At 37.1% G+C, this 17089-nt stretch overlaps 1 protein-coding gene across 2 annotated transcripts in view; it reads left to right on the top strand.

The window, feature by feature from the left end:
• Positions 1 to 16719, top strand: part of wdr62 (WD repeat domain 62) — a 39074-nt gene extending 22355 nt beyond the window's left edge. The window contains exons 19-32 of one of the 2 annotated variants that reach the window (XM_051129462.1): positions 993 to 1115; positions 3634 to 3773; positions 3903 to 3964; positions 4044 to 4316; positions 5893 to 6047; positions 6524 to 6645; positions 6779 to 6904; positions 8900 to 9011; positions 9209 to 9311; positions 11090 to 11147; positions 12692 to 12772; positions 12996 to 13736; positions 14525 to 14619; positions 15755 to 16719. In XM_051129462.1, the coding sequence (XP_050985419.1) occupies positions 993 to 1115; positions 3634 to 3773; positions 3903 to 3964; positions 4044 to 4316; positions 5893 to 6047; positions 6524 to 6645; positions 6779 to 6904; positions 8900 to 9011; positions 9209 to 9311; positions 11090 to 11147; positions 12692 to 12772; positions 12996 to 13736; positions 14525 to 14619; positions 15755 to 16015 (2452 nt within the window). In that variant the 3' untranslated portion in view covers positions 16016 to 16719. The remainder of the gene's footprint in view (positions 1 to 992; positions 1116 to 3633; positions 3774 to 3902; positions 3965 to 4043; positions 4317 to 5892; positions 6048 to 6523; positions 6646 to 6778; positions 6905 to 8899; positions 9012 to 9208; positions 9312 to 11089; positions 11148 to 12691; positions 12773 to 12995; positions 13737 to 14524; positions 14620 to 15754) is intronic. The other variant, XM_051129463.1, reaches the window with a different exon arrangement.
• Positions 16720 to 17089: the final 370 nt, after the last annotated feature.

Genomic DNA, 17089 nt, shown 5'->3' with positions numbered 1-17089 from the left:
AGGTTCATGGTTTCAGAGCAGTTTGCTGTCAATTAATAATTGTGCATTTATGCTAAGTGGTTGTTTATCTATCTACTGTTGATTTAATTGTGATCATTTATTTTATGGTTTTTGTTTTTTAATATTGTAGATGGTTGAAAGTGCATTTTATCTCTTATTTTGAACTCTCATATTTTGAGCAGCTGTAGGTAGTAGACATTTCATGATAAAAGAAAGTCCCTGTGTATCTTGGGCTTGTTTAAAACACTGTTTAAGAAAAAAAAAAACTCTGACATTCAACATGAACATTTAAATCTTTTTTTTTTTTTCTTCTTTTTTTTTTTTTTAATAATTTTTGTAAAATCTTAAAACGCATTAATGGATCGGCGAAATCCAATATCAGTTGACTTTACCTCAATGTTTGTAAAAAGGAGTAGTTCACTAATATCTTTATGAACTTTTTGTTCTGTGGAACATAAAAGAAAATATAATGGAATCGAAACTGTTTGGTTACCAACTTTCTTCTTTTATGTTCCAATAAAAGATAAAAAAAAAAAATAAATAAATAAAAATTCCTACAGGTTTGGAATGACCAGAGGAAGAGTAAATAATAAAACGATATTCATTTTTGGTTTGGACTGTCCCTTTAAGAACTCACCTATTTAGACCATCGCACATACGCATCATGTCTAATGCTGGTGTGTGTGTGTACTTGTTTTTGCTACATTGTGGGGACCAAATGTTACAAGGATAGTAAAACCTCAAATTTTTGACATTGTGGGGACTGGCTTGAGGTCCCCATGGGTACAAAAGCTTATAAATCATACAGAATGAGATTTTTTGAGAAAGTAAAAATGCAGAAAGTTTTCTGTACGGGTTAGGTTTAGGGGTAGGGTTAGGGTAAGGGGATAGAAAATACAGTGTGGACCGTTTACAAACCATTGCGCCTATGGAGAGTCCCCACAAAGATAATAAACCAGACTGTGTGTGTGTGTGTGTGTGTGGGTATCCAGCTGTGTGTTTGTGTGGCGGTTGGACTCTCAGATGACCAACTCCATGAGGAAGAGGCTAGCAGAGAGGAAGCAGCAAGCAGGCCTAAGAGTTCAGCGGGCCCCCTGCAAACAGCAAGCCATCAGGTAGAGTCACTGCAAATCTCATCTCGTCTTCTCTTATGTCATTCATGCTAGAAGTGTTGACATAAACCAGATTGAGCTGATATGTGCACGACTTATATATATTTTGCAGCAAAAGGCAGTTCCACTTGCATTGAACCTTTTTCCTGGCACAATTTCTTGAAAATGAGCACTTTTATTTTAACCAATATTTGAATTATCATTTTAAGCGGTCTCAAATGTGGCCACAAAAAACAGGAATCGCAATTCAGGTTAATAGAATGCTGCAGTGATGACGTGATCCCGAAAGTTAGCATCATCCTGTTTCCTCAGAAAAAAGCTCTATTACCAACAAAACCGTTTCTTACACATTTTGTTTGTGATGATCTTCACAAATGAACACATTCATGACTTTTGAAGCTAAATTGCAGTTGGCAAAATCAAACTGCACCGTGTTGTTGGTGGTGGTGTTGGTGGTGTTATTGGTGTTGGTGGTGTTTTTTTTTTTTTTTTTTAGGAATCCTTGATTCCTAGTAGAACAGTAAAAATGCTGTTGTCTTTTGACCAGTAGGTAGGAAAATTTCAGCACCCATAATGCACTGGGCATATTGACCTCCATGGCCATTCCCAGTCTGCATCTATTAAATAGGCTTGGCTAGGCTTTGAGTTAAATCCATTTAGTGATTTTAGAGATTTCATTTTGAAGACCATAAAGATTTTCTCTGGTTGAAATCGTAAAATGCCTATGAAGTGAAATCTCAGAGCAGCTCTGCAGATAAAGTTCATGTTCTCATATAGTGAGAAGCAGCCAATGCTGCCACTTTAGTATGTGTAGTAAATAAAATCACAACATGTCGATCTGACTGTTTGCGGTTGGGAACATAAAAATGCAGAAGTAAAGTATGCTTTGTTTTTATTTTGTGGACTTTTGCTGGCAAATAAGCATGCATTTTTCAATCCAGGTAACAGAGAGAGTAAACATTTGTTCATTTACATGTACTATGGATTTTCAACCTGCTTTGTGTTATTACAAAGTTGCACGTTAAGCTTTTGACAACTTTTAAGTTTTCAAAAAAAAAAAAAAAGTCCCTGAAAGTTACAGTAGTTTGCAAGAGCATGATTATAAGTTAAAATAGACCGTAAATGTGGCCTTTTAAGTAAATGAGTTGGTATTCCCATTTAGCCACTTTGTTAGCAACTATCTTTTTTAAGAAAAAAAAAGTCAGTATCTGGTGTGACCACCATTTGCCTCATGTTGCGCAACACATCTCCTTCGCATAGCTTTGATCACGTTGTTGATTGTGGCCTGTGGAATGTTGGTCCACTCCTTCTCAATGGCTGTGAGAAGTTGCTGGATATTGGCAGGAACTGGAACACGCTGTCATATACGCTGATCTAGAGCATCCCAAACACATGTCCAGTGGGTGTGCTGGCCATGCAAGAACTGGGATGTTTTCAGCTTCCAGGAATTGTGTACAGATCCTTGCAACATGGGGCCATGCAGTGGGCCTCAGGATCTCGTCACGATATCTCTGTGCATTCAAAATGCCATCAATAAAATGCACCTGTGTTCATTGTCCATAATATACGCCTGCCCATACCATAACCCCACCGCCACCACGGGCCACTTGATCCACAACGTCGACATCAGCAATCCGTTCACCCACACGACGCCATACACACTGTCTGCCATCTGCCCTGTACAGTGAATATCGAGATTCATTGGTGAAAAGAACACCTCTCCAAAGTGTCAGACGCCATCGAATGTGAGCATTTGCCCACTCAAGTCGGTTATGATGACGAACTGCAGTCAGGTCGAGACCCTGATGAGGACGACGAACATGCAGATGAGTTTCTGACAGTTTGTGCAGAAATTCTTTGGTTATGCAAACCAATTGTTGCAGCAGCTGTCCAGGTGGCTGGTCTCACATGCTCTTGGAGGTGAAGATGCTGGATGTGGAGGTCTGGTGTGGTTACACGTGGTCTGCGGTTGTGAGGCCGGTTGGATGTACTGCCAAAGTCTCTGAAATGTATTTGGAGATGGCTTATGGTAGAGAAATGGAACATTCAATTCACGGGCAGCAGCTCTGGTGGACATTCCTGCAGTCAGCATGCCAATTGCACGCTCCCTCAAAACTTGTGACATCTGTGGCATTGTGCTTTGTAATAAAACTGCACATTTTAGAGTGGCCTTTTATTGTGGCTGGCCTAAGCCAGACCTGTGCAATAATCATGTTGTCTAATCAGCATCTTAATATGCCACACCTGTGAGGTGGATGGATTATCTCAGCAAAGGAGAAGTGCTCACTAACATAGATTTAGACAGGCTTGTGAACAATATTTGAGAGAAGTAGGCCTTTTGTGTACATAGAAAAAGTCTTAGATCTTTGAGTTCAGCTCATGAAAAATGGGGGCAAAAACAAAAGAGTTGCGTTTATAATTTTGGTCAGTGCAGTTTGGACTTGTATGATTAAATCTTGCCAAAAATTTTAATGACTCAAATTATCTCATGTCACTTTTTTTTTTTTTACCTACTGATCAGGAGAGAGACCTACATCACTGTACCCTGTAGTGCATTGCCTCACATGGAGGAGGAAGAGGAGGGCAGCTTGATGCCAGAGGATGCTTCAGAAGATGGTATGGAGGACTGCAGAACTCCAAACAGGCTTGATTCCACTGATGGTACGTCACTTTTATCTCTTCTGTTGTGATTTAGGAAGTCTTGCTGCTCCTCTCACATCATGTGCATAGGTAAAATGCATAAAATGCAGTTTAGAATGGAATTTAATGGACTTGACTGTTCTATTTCAGCATCTGTGGATTCTTTGGTTCTCCAAACCAATGGCAAAATGCCCATGTGGGTTCGTAGACTGGTATGTATGTTTCTGTTACCATAAAATGTTATTGGATATTGTGTTCTTTCGTGACTAATAGATCTCTTGGTTGTCACAGGGTGGAGGAGGTGAAAATGATGGTACTGGTGTAGATAGTAGATCTCAGTACCAGCCACAGGGTCGATGGGCAGTACAGTCTGATCCACTAGCCATCCGCACAGTACTGGAGATGAAGAGCATGCAGCTTCCCCTCTCACACACTCCCAGCAGAGCTGTGGGAGAGGAAGAGTTTGAGGGAGACTCTCGCTTTCACCCGCAGAGTTTAGACAGTCTGCTGGACGAAGATGTTGATGATGATGATGATCTAGAGGAGGAGGAAAAGATTTGCAGTGTAAGTTAAATTTTCAAAAAATTTGCCCCGTTATGCCCTGTTCACACCACACCAGCGATGCTACATGTCAGTAGTCTCTATACTGTAAAGCTGCTTGTGGGTGTTTCTACTGCTGTTATTGGTAGACTGAAGAAAATCATCTGGAGACCCTCATAAGTTGTTGTCAAAAGAATTTTGATCAGTGATTCACACTTATGACAACATTCCAAAATGGCCGAAGTAGGCGGGGTTAATTTTAAAAATGGCTGTAGCTCTTTAATGTGCTGAGATATTTTCATCAAACTCAGAACACATAAATGAGCTCAATCTCACTGGGCAGTTTGACCACTTGATGGTGCTATAACAGGAGTGAAACAAGAAAATGGCTGTAACTACGAACCAATTAGTCTAATTGACTTGAAATTTGGCTTGAAATTTGGCTTGCAGTCTCTTTGTCCAAGGTTCCATCCATATCTATATCAGCATTGGTGTATCTTGAAAAATATGGCTGCCACCAGCCAATCAACTTTGAGCACCTATTAGCTGAGGGGAAAGTTGTTCACTTCCAGAACAAAAATGTACAGATAATGTACTCACCTCCTTGTCATCCAAGATGTTCGTATCTTTCTTTGAGTCGTAAAGAAATTGTTTTTTGAGGAAAACATTTCAGGATTTCTCTCCATATAGTGGACTTCTATGGTGCTCACGAGTCTGAACGTCCAAAATGCAGTTTAAAGGGCTCCTATTATGCTCTTTTACAAAGTCTTGATTTTGTTTTGGGGGTGTACTAGAACATGCTTTCATGCTTGGTGGTTTGAAAAACACATTATTTTTCACATAATTTACATTATTACAATACATTTCTCTCAGCCTGGCACAAATGGCTCGTTTTGTTCCGGGTTTAATGAATGCCCGCCTTCCGAAAAACGAAATGGGTTGTGATTGGTTAGCTGTTCCAGTGCGTTGTGATTGGTGAACAGAACTTGCTTCTTTGACAAGGGGCGTGGCAGTGCAGAAACACCATCTAAGCCCGAAAAACTCCCATCTCATTTTCTCCTCCAACTTCAAAATCTCCTTACATTGCTACAGAAGTACCGACCCAGTGTTTACAAAGTGAATGTGCAAAGAAGATCAAATGCCCTTTTACAAAAAAGTTAAAACCGCAATTTAGGACGATTTTGAAGTTGGGCAAGAAAATGAGATGGGAGTTTTTCGACTTACCCTAACTGTCTTGAACCGGAATACACAGTACACGCAGAGCTAGACAAGACAAGCATTTGAGGTAAATTGTTTTATTATTAGTATTATTTATTTATTTATTTATTTATTTATTTGAAAATAACCAATCGTTTTGCTAGATGAGACCCTTCTTCTTTGGCTGGGATTGTTTGGAACCCTTTGAACCTGTATTTAAACTGCATTTTGAAAGTTCAGGTTCGCAGGCACCAGCTTCAAAATATTTTGTAGAAATGTCTCTGTGAGTGCAGTCACAATAATAAAAAAAAAAAAACAAACAAAAAAACAAAAAGCCTGACTAATAATTGTATTCATGGTGTCACTTTTTAATTGAAATATGAAAGTGTTTTATTTGTTATAGGATTCCCAAGATGGGTTTAGCTCTTCGCTCCAAGGGTCAGATTTTCTGCAGCTGCCACATGGAGAGGAGAACTTCCATCCAGAGCTCAGCTCACCAGAGAAGACCGGCTACATTTTGTACCCGGCCAATAGCACTGCTCTGTCCACTGGAGAAGGGTAAATTGCTTATAATGGTATCTGGCTTGGTTCATTTTTCAATTAAGGAGTAGGTGTATTTACATTTTATTAATTTAGCAGATACTTACCCAGAAACATAAAAAGGCTGTAATGTAATTTCTTTTTGCTTAATATTTAAAAAATACCTTAAGAGTATGATACTTACAGTAGAGTAGCATTGTAGTGAGTACTGAAAAGAGAAGGGGGCCAAGCATCGAGCCCTGAGGCATCCCAGTGGTTGCTTGATGTGACAGTCACCTGTCCCCCACGAGTTAATTTGATTGGAGATATTTTTTTTCTTTTTCTTTTGGAACGATTTATGAAAGGTTGATGTGCTGGAATTATCCTGTGAATGACCGACCATTTACATACAGTGAAACTGAGTAAGCTATATGAAAGTCCGTAGTAGTCAGCATTTTTCGCTTACTGAGTAATCTTTTTTTTTTTTTTTTTTTCTTTTTTCCCCTTCCATGCAGAGAGTTTGATGTTAAAGCTCTGTGTGAGGGTGCAGGTGATGACCCAGAGGAAGAGGAGCTAAGCCCAGATAGTGCTTGTTCGGCTGAGAGCCCAGCCTCCCATAGCGACCAGCCCCATGACCGTGAGTCACATTACATGTGTTTGGAGTGCTGTAGAGTATGAAACTACCTAAGGTAGTAAAACACTATTAGCAGACTTAAAGAGTTGAAGGTCCACCTGCTGATGTGACTTCATCTGTTTTGTTGCTTTTGTAGAGGATACGGATTCCCTCAGTCAAGTGAGCTCCACGGGAAGCTCGGGAGTTGAAGAAGAGGAGGATGAAGAAGAACCTGGAGCTTTACTTCGCCAACATTTTGACACCTTGGGTGTGGCCGCTAATGGTACGAGATGTTTGCAAATTCAGCTCTCTTACTATGTTAAATGAAGTTTACATTTTATTGGCTTCAAAAATGTCATGTTTGCTATACATGGAATGGAATACACTACGCAACTTTTGTCCTGTCTGAGGATATCGAACACTTTATTTTGAATTTTATGTTTCTGCGAGAGTTTGTTGCATTTAAAACAACTTAAAATGTTGTTACCACTGTTACCATTCACAAAATCGGCAAGTGTGTATTGCCTAGTGTTTTAAAATCTAAAAGTCATGTCATGTATTTCAGCCTGAAAGGAAGAGTTCACCCAAACATGGAAATTTGCTGAAAATTTAGTTGCTGAAAATTCAGTTGATGTAATAAATCCTTTGTGCAGTTAATGGGTGCTGTCAGAATGAGTCAAATCAGATGATTAAAAACATCTCTCTCAATCCATAAGGAGTCCACACACCTCCAGACATCTTCTAATGTCTTGTGAAGTGAAAAGCTGCATGTTTGTTTAAAAAAAAAAAAAAAAAAAAAAAAAAAAAAATCCATTATGTAAGGCATGTTAAAGTAGTAGTTTTTCTTCCAGAACGAAAATTTACAGATAATGTACTCGCCTCCTTGTCATCTAAGATGTTTGTGTCTGTCTTCAGTTGTAAAGGAATTGTTTCTTGAGGAAAACATTTCAGGAACATCCTCCATATAGTGGACTTCAATGATGCCCATGATTTTGAACTTCTAAAATGCAATTTAAATGCAGTTTCAAAGGGCTCTAAACAATTCCAGCTGAGGAAGAAGAGTCTTATTTAGCGAAATGAAACTGTGTATTCCAGTTCAAGACAGTTAGGGTAAAAACTTCTATCTCATTTTCTCCTCCAGCTTCAAAATCGTCCTACATCACTGCAGAAGTACTGACCCAGCGTTACGTGTCAAACGTTTTGAAGTTGGCAGAGAAAATGAAGTGGGAATTTTTTGATGTACCATAACTGTCATGAACTGGAATACACAGAGTTCGCATGTGCATCGCAGAGCTAGACAAGACAAGCATTTGAGGTTAAAAAAACAAAAAAACAAAAAAAATATATATATATATATATATATATATATATATATATATATATATATATATATATATATATATATATATATATATGGTATTTGTGTTTTTTTGTTTTTTTATTTTATTTTATTGAAATATCTGATTGTTTCACTAAATAAGATCCTTCTTTCTCAGCTGGAATCATTTAAAGCCCTTTGAAGCTGCATTTAAACTACATTTTGTACGTTCAAAATTGCAGGCAACATAGATGACCATTATATGGAGAACATTCCTGAAATGTTTTCCTCAAGAAACATAATTTCTTTACGACTGAAGAAAGACATGAACGTCTTGAAAGACAAGGGGGTGAGTAAATTATCTGTAAATTTTTGTTCTGGAAGTGAACTTAAATACAAATCCATAATAACCGGTCCTCCAGTGAAAAAGTCCATTCCCGTTGTCCTTTCGCATCAAAATGCACATTTGTTTAAAACGGTTTTTGACTGTTTACACGAACGGTTCTTGATCTTGATCATATTTCTCTCCTGATTTCAAGAATAAATTTTCGATATCAAGAATAAAGGACTCATTTTAACTGGAAGCAGCGGTTTGATGGATTTGTTTCTTAAAAACACACAGCTTTTTGCTTTGCTGGAAACATGTGGATTACTTGTGAATTATTGTGATGTTTTTATCAGCTGTTTGAACTCTCATTCTGACGGCACCCATTTACCGCAGAGGATCCATTGATGAGCAGTTGATGTAATGCTAAATTTCTCCAAATCTTTTCAGATAAAGAAACTTATCTACATCTTGCATATAAATAAAAGTAAATGTTCAGCAGATGTAATTATTATTATTTTTTTTTTTTTTTTTCTTTTGAGGGGGGGGGAAGGGGGTGAGTTTTTTTTTTTTTTTTTTTTTTTTTTTTTTTGATGTTGAAATACTGATCTTATCTGCTGTGGAAACTCTCGTAGAAAAGTTCAACACAGACTTGAGCAGTCTGCAGCCCACAACAGAGAGTAACTTCCTCAATCCTCGTCTTAGTATCTCCACACGCTTCCTTTCCCGCTTTCAGAGCCGCTTTCGGTGAGTCAACATCAGCATCTGTCCCGCATCTTGACTCCCTTGTTCATTCTATAATAGAGAGAAATGACTTTGCATATGCTTTTCTTTCCTTCCCTTTGAGATCTAAATAAAATAGGGGAAGTGTCTGTGTAATTACATATTGTAGTGTGTCATAATGTAGATGACATTTGACATTTTATTTCTATCTGCTGTTTCAGCACTATTGGGACTAGTAGCAGTGCTGTTTGCCGGCCCGCAGTCTGCCTGCCCAGTATACCGGATGAATCCAATGATAGCTGTCTAACCCTTGACAAAACAGTGGTATGATGCTTATGCTCATGAATAGTGTGCTCTAAATGGCACATATACAACATAATCCCAGTGGTTGTTTTTACGGGTCACAGTCACTGTCGTTGTAATTATACCAGTCAGACTGAACACTGCAATGTCGTTCTGTGGTGTTTTTTTTCAGCCTCAGAAGAACAAAATGGTGTGAACAACCATAAATGTAACCACTACTTCCATATAGTTAAAAAACGATACCATTGTTGTTCTGTAGTGTGCAAAATCTACGTTAACACCTTTAAAATGTGGATTTAGGTTTTACGACTCTTTAAATGGTTAGTTCACCCAAAAACAAAACTGTCATCATTTACTCACCCTGAAGTCTTTCCAAACCCACAAAAGTTTTGTTCATCTTCGAACCTCAAACGGAGATATGTAATGAAACCTGAGTGATTTCTGTTCCTCCATTGAATGTCTATTCCACTAAAATCGTAACACCACATCCTAAATGTAATCCACTTCAACCAAGCAGTGTAATCCAAGTCTTCAGAAGAGACTCAATAGCTGTATTCACATAAACTTGGATGAAAATAGACCACATCAAATGTGGTAAATGGACGCTCAAACATGCTTGTTTGATGCTAGAGAACCAACAAGTTTTTTCTTATGTGTAAAACAAGTATGATTGAGATGCAGTGGCCATATTTGATGTGCTCTATGTATGAACATTGATCAATGTTTAACTGTGGATTTAAAAACGAAATGAAATCTTTTTGTCATATGAAGTAATGTACATTTTTTATTTTTGGGTGATCTATCCTTAAGTCTTAAGTGTTTATCTGCTAATAGTAATAATTGTCCTTGTTTGGGATCACACATTGTTTAAATTATTTCAAAAACATGGACTAAAAACCACAAACAGACTAGAAACTGTATATGGGCAATTATATATATATATATATATATATATATATATATATATATATATATATATATATATATATATATATATATATATAAATATATATAAATATAAATATAAATATAAATATAAATATAAATATAAATATAAATATATATATATATATAAATATATATAAATATATATATATATGAAAATGTGTGACATCTTTGTTTTTTGGGTGTTGTCCCATAGAACTGTCACTACCGAAACATGTATCATTGTTTAGGTAGGGACAAAAGGGAACACGTAATCCTTATATTTGGGGGGAATAAACACAATTTTAGTACAGTTATGCAATATTTTTTTTTTTTTTTTTGTATTTAAGTATGTTTTAATATTTGTTAAAATTCTGTAATGTGGTGTGGTCGCTACAAAGAAAATGTGCAGTCACTACTGAAACACAAAAAATACAGTATACTGAATTAACTAACTTTGAAATCTGTATGATCAACTTTTTTGCCTTTTACATAGAAAAATTGGATTCCAAATACAACCGATCTCAAAAATTATACTTGAAATATTGTTACAATTTTATTTATTATGGATTTACCTCTTAACATACCCCTTAACAGGTCAATATAACTCTTATAATGAAATTATTATTACTGTTTATAATATAATTATTACAAAAAAAAAATTATAATAATAAAACTTTTTAACTGATTTTTGGACTTTTGGCCCAATTGTGTAGAATGGCCTATATATGGTACCTAGAAATATTTGATAGGAACATGTTAGGATAAGATACTACTGGTTATGCTAGTAGAAGCAAAAGCATTCAGAATTGGGTTGTAATTGTCTGTGGGACTTTGTCTTGGGTTAATTTTTCTCTTTTTCTCCTGCTTTTAAGGACAAGTCCAAGGTTCTTTCAAACAACAGTGGAAGCATTGAGGAGAATGACAAAAGTGGTAAGTCCAGTTACCTGTTAATACAATGCATTTTACTTCCAGGAGTAAAAGTGTCCTATAGCAGAAAGGTTAAAGGCCCCGAAATACTAATACTCTGCAATCGGTGCTCCAGTCATGTCACTCTTACACCGTGTCTACACCGGACACGAGCGGTGTGGCGTGACAAAATACAGTAGAACCCACTGTAATCAATGATGCTGTCTACACTGGATGTGGCGCTACACGACACATTCCCAAGAGTAAACTGCTGCCGCATTCTATTTATGACGTGGTCACACAAAGTTCAAATGATTTGCAACGGTCGCTTTGTTGCGTCCAGTGTAGACAGACTTTAGCTGTTGTGGCGCAATAACTGTTGCGTCCAGTGTAGACATGGTGTTATTTATATGGCACTTTATGCAAAAGATTGCTTTAAAGCAAGCAGCTTTACATTTATTAAACATTGGGGGGAAAAAAAAAAAAAAAAAGTTTAGCTTCTACTATGAAGCGGTGTTCAAGGTTTTTATTCGTGTCTGACCTCAACGGACTGTCATACCAGTTTGTTCTTAAAGCAGTACACTTCCAAAACAAAGATTCACATATAATGTGCTCACCCCCTTGTCATCCGAGATGTTCGTGTCTTTCTTTCTTCAGTTGTAAAGGGAAAAACATTTCAGTATTTTTTTCCCCATATAATGGACTGATATGGTGCCCCGATTTTGAAATGCAGTTTAAATGCGGCTTCAAACGATCCCAGCCGAGGAAGAAGGGTCTTATCTAGCAAAACGATCGGTTATTTTCATCCAAACAATTTGCATACTTTTTTAATGTAAAATGCTTGTCTTGTCTTGCTCTTCCTGACCTCTGTTTTTTTCTGGTTCATGACAGTTAGGGTATGTCGAAAAACTAGGGTATGTCCTATATTGCAGTTTTACCTTTTTTGTTAATGATGATTTTTGCATGTTTACTTTGCAAAGACTGGGTCAGTACTTCTGCAGCGATGTAGGATGATTATGAAATGATTTTTGAAGTTGAGGGAGAAAATACGATTGGAGTTTTTCGACATACCCTAACTGTCTTGAACCAGAATACACAGAGTTCAGGGAGAGCAAGACAAGACGAGCGTTTGAGATGAAAAAGTATTTAATTTTTTTTTTTTTTTTTTTTTTTTTAATGAAAATAACCAGATAAGACACTAGATAAGACCCTTCTTCCTTGGCTGTTTGCAATCGCATTTGGGATCGTTTGAAGCTGCATTTAATCTGCGTTTTGGAAGTTCAAAATCAGGGCACCATATCAGTCCGTTATATGGGAAAAAAACCTAAAATGTTTTCCTCAAACAATTTCTTTACGACTGAAGAAAGAAGGACATGAACATCTTGGATGACAAGGGGGTGAGTACATTATATGTGAATATTTGTTTTGGAAGTGGACTTCAAGTTTCACTTGAAAAATATTGGGGCCTTGACAGGTGTATCTGACTGGTTATGTGATCTCGGAGGTGCTGTAATTTTGAATATACTGCTGAATTATAATGGAATATATGTTGAAATCTTGTCCTCCAGTTGCCAAGAAACGTTCCTCAGTGGCTGCTCGGAAATCTTGCAAAAACTTATCGTTTTTGCGCTGGAAAAATGCCCTGGGAGGTCTGTGAGAGTGTGTTGGGTGGTTTTTAATGTCTGGGCTTACCAAATTATCAAATCAGATCGATTTCACATGGGTGTCTTGGTGCTCTCTCTTAGTTTGTGCATATCTTGGTTTTTGGTTCTTGGTTATCTTTGTGCAACAGGGGTTAAACTACTAGCTTTAAAAATGATTTAAATTTTTGATTTTATTTCCTATATTTAAACTTCTAATATGTCTTTTCAGAAATCACAAACAAGAGCATTCAGTCCAAAGCTCATAATACTGTCAACACTACAGGCATTCTCAGCACCAAATCCACCAGCAGTGTGTGTGACACATCTGTTACGCGTTCCCGCCAAAGTTACATGGGTCCCACCGCAAGCTCCCGTGCAAAGATAACCCAGAGCAACTCTGTGGAGAGTTTGAATGCATGCACATCGGAGGAAATGCAGTCAAACGCCTCGGACCTAACTGTGGACCAAAGCAAAGAGAACATCGTTCCCCCTTCATCTTCAGTTCTGTCCTCTGGACCCTCTCATCCCACACCAGCTCTCTCTACTCCTGCCTTGGGTAACCACAGTGTCCGGGCAGCTCTTCGATTAGACCTCGCTGGCCCCAATCGTGCCAGTCTGTCACCGGTGTCACTCAAGAGCCGTCTAGGGAAAGTTGAACGTCCCGAGTCTCCACGTCGACAGGCTCTGGTGACGCCCACAGAGATGCGGTCACTGGGGAAGGAGTGTCGGAAGCAGATCATTAATATCGAGCAGAGTTTGGTTTCGAAGACTTCAAGCAGGTTCTCAACAGGGTCTGAAATATTTGCCAGGAGCTCCACGGTGTCAGAAACCAGTCATTCTGAGGTTGAAGACCTGCAGTTTACAGAGTCATGTGGGAATACACAGGTCGCCTGTGAGACCTCAATGACTACTTCAGTAACCCTAGAAAGAGAGGAGTCTACAGGAAACGACTGCGTTGGAGAGGAAGCAGGTACTTTCTATCTTGCATGCTGGAATGCATTTCGTAGGGATGTCACTATACTCAATATAATATCAAACCGACATCCACGGTTTTGCATTTAAATAATTTCCTTGTTTTATTTCTCTTGAAATTTGCTGTGTGTGTCTGTGATTTTACGTGCTGAGATGAAGAAACACCTCCCTGTTTATATTTGAAAAAGCAACACTTGCAGAACATCTTCCCTTCTAATGAAATGCATTGATAAGCCTTTCTAAACTTGTCCAACAGAAGAGAACATTATAACTTACTTTTTACTTCACAGCATCAGTCGAGTGTTTGAAATAACTTCCTTGTGATCTGACGTGGCTTCTTGTCATAGAATGAGGCAGACAATATATCTATACTTTGTCTATACTTTAACCGTAAACCGTGGTTAAAAACCAAGGTACGTATTGAACCATGGACTAACTGTATTGTTGCATCCCTAGCATTTAGATAGCAAGGATGTTGTCAGGCATATAAATACTTGGTTGTAGATTTAAAACTGCATTTAGGTTGCTTAAAATTCAAATACAGGAATGGTTTACACCCCCCCCAAAAAATTGGTAAATATTTCATCAACTCAATCACATCTTGGATGGCCTGAGGCTGTTCACAGTCTGATTCACATTTCTATTAACCAGAATATTGGCTTAATTAGGTTTTTCCAGTTAATCTGTTTTCATACATGCTCTTGTTTAGAATATGACGGGAGCACAGGCACAGTCACGGATAGTAATATTTGTTTATTTATTTTTAATTTGTCTTTTTGTCTTTAGGATTTTCTGCAGAGTCGTTGAGTGTCCAGATGTGTAAGGAGATGGTGAATGAACTCTGGCAGAACATCCATAAAGCAACTGGCTTTTATAACAAGGTGATTTATCAATCTATAATTATATATATAATATAATATAATATAATATATATTTATACACACCATTATTAGTGTATTTAAACACTTCTCCTTTTTTTTTATTCATCAATAATGCATTAAATTAATCAGTAAAGACATTTATAATGTTACACACAATATTAATTTTATACAAAGGCTGTACTTTTGAACTTTCTTTTCATTAAAGAAACCACAACTGTTTTTAACACTGACAAAAAAATAAATTAACACCCTAACTGTCACCGTCCCATATACGGGGCGCCTATGTTTACTTTACCATATTACAAATAAATCCTAATCTAATCATGACAGACTATATAATGTTGGAAAGGTCTAAGACTCTTCCAAAATATAAATTTTACCACTGTTTTGTTACAAATTATGTAGGAAAAGTAATGGATTAATTTATGACGAGTACACCTCAAAAATCTACATCATAACAGGAATTCTGACCTTTGTCACAAAAAGACTTTCTTTGTTGCCTTTTTCCCTGTCATGGTTTAGATATAAGAAATTATATACAAGTTGAAAACCTAAAATCTCATTTCATCCTATGAAAAACATTTTAAAATCAGACATTGCATTACTATTGTAAATATACATTAAAATCATTGCAAAATGCTTTCGTTGATGAATTATAATAATTTAAGTTTGAATAGTGCATTTTCACGTTTACATTCAAAAATGGGAGTGACAGTTAAAAGGTTAAGCACCAAATAAGCATAATATATTTTTATGGATCTGGTGTCACTAAACACCTGGAGCAATGATTTTTCTAAAATGTCTGCCTTGCATCACAGAAACAAATCACATTGTAAAATATTTAAAACGTTTGGACAGTAGTATTTGTTTGTAAATGTCAATTATTTTTTTTTTTTTTTTTTTAATTGTTAAACTCTCAGATTCCAGATTCCAGATATTCAAATAGTTGTAATCTTTGCCAAATATTGTCCTATTATAACGATATTGTCCATATATAATGATGTATATATCTCTGTTTCAAAACAATGACCCTTGTGGCTGATTTTGTGGTTCAGGGTCACATATTGCTTCATTTCAGTTGGCACAGAATTGCCATCTAATGGTAAAACACTTCCCCCCCCCCCCCCTCCTGTAGTTGTGCTCCATCCCGGAGTTGTCAGAGCAGCAGGAGCAGATGAAGAGTATTTTGCAGGAGGTATTTGTGGGTGTACAGAGTGAGTTGAACTCCCTGTGCCCACAAAAGACGCGGCCCTCGACCCAAAGCACCCGTCCTGTACCAGAGGACTCTCCTGGCCGTCAACTCCGAGACGACAGGACTGTGGCCCTCCTGGAGAAGTATTCAGAGATGCTCTTACTGCGAATGACTGAAAAAGGAGCACAGTCCACACTGGAGTAAATGCTCAGTTCCCATCTTTTTAATGGCAAAAATGAACTTCTAATTGCACCCATAAGCACCTTTAAACCTTAATGCCTTCCATTGGTTTTACATTTTTTTTTTAAATAAACGTGTAAATGCATATTTGGAATTTTTTTTTTTTTTTTTTTTTTTTTTTGTAAAACTGGTCTGGTAGGTCTTAGGTCTCTTTTCACTACATTTCAATACCTGAGTGTATTTGGTCACATACACTTCGCAATTATTTTGATGTATTGAAGATTTGTCAAGGCAGATCTTCTGGACCTTCCCCCCTAAATCATTACTTCCATGATATTTTATGTACAGTTTTAAAACAGTGTTACTTTGAGTACAAACAGTTGAATTATGTACTCAGTTTTGTGGTGAAGTTCTTGATGTTTGATGCTTTCATAGTTGTACACCATTGCATGCCACCACAACCACGCAGACTACGAAAGAGGTGTTCCGTTGTCATGTTATTTTGAGTGTTGCTCTGAATAGTGATGTGTTAATATTTCCCAAAGCATCAGGCTGTGACTCACAGTTTGCTTGCCACTGGTGTGCTGATTATGCTTTGTCATGTTGATGTGCAATCCTTTTTTCTTCTTCTTCTTTTCACAGAAAATGTATAGTTAACTTTTTCAAAGGCTTTGTAAATATTAACCAGCTGTTTACACTGTATTTTAATATTAAACATTCAAAGATGATTGTTTTTGTGGTTCCTTATGATTCTGAAAGTCAGTGCATTTACAAAAACGAATTAATTATAAATCCATAGCATTCTATCAGAAGGCTTACAGAACTGTTTAGGGATTACTATATTTTAAATTTTATTAAGCTTTGAAGTCTTAAGCAGCATGCTAACTATATACTACCTGCTGTAATCTCGGATCAAAGTACGATGTAGTGTTTTGGTAGAAACCATGGGTACGTTTTTGTAATTGACATTAATAGAAATGACTACCAAAAATTACACTAAGGCTAACCTGCCATTTTATATTAACTTTTGTGGTGCCCACATTATTTGTCATGTCATTCATGTGACACTTACTGTCAGCCTAGTAGTGTCAAACCATT

The sequence above is a fragment of the Labeo rohita genome, chromosome 15 (genome assembly GCF_022985175.1).
Source record: "Labeo rohita strain BAU-BD-2019 chromosome 15, IGBB_LRoh.1.0, whole genome shotgun sequence".
Taxonomy (NCBI): Eukaryota; Metazoa; Chordata; class Actinopteri; order Cypriniformes; family Cyprinidae; genus Labeo; species Labeo rohita.
Note: the sequence above shows the minus strand (reverse complement) of the source record. Positions and strands in the feature narration are given on the sequence as shown.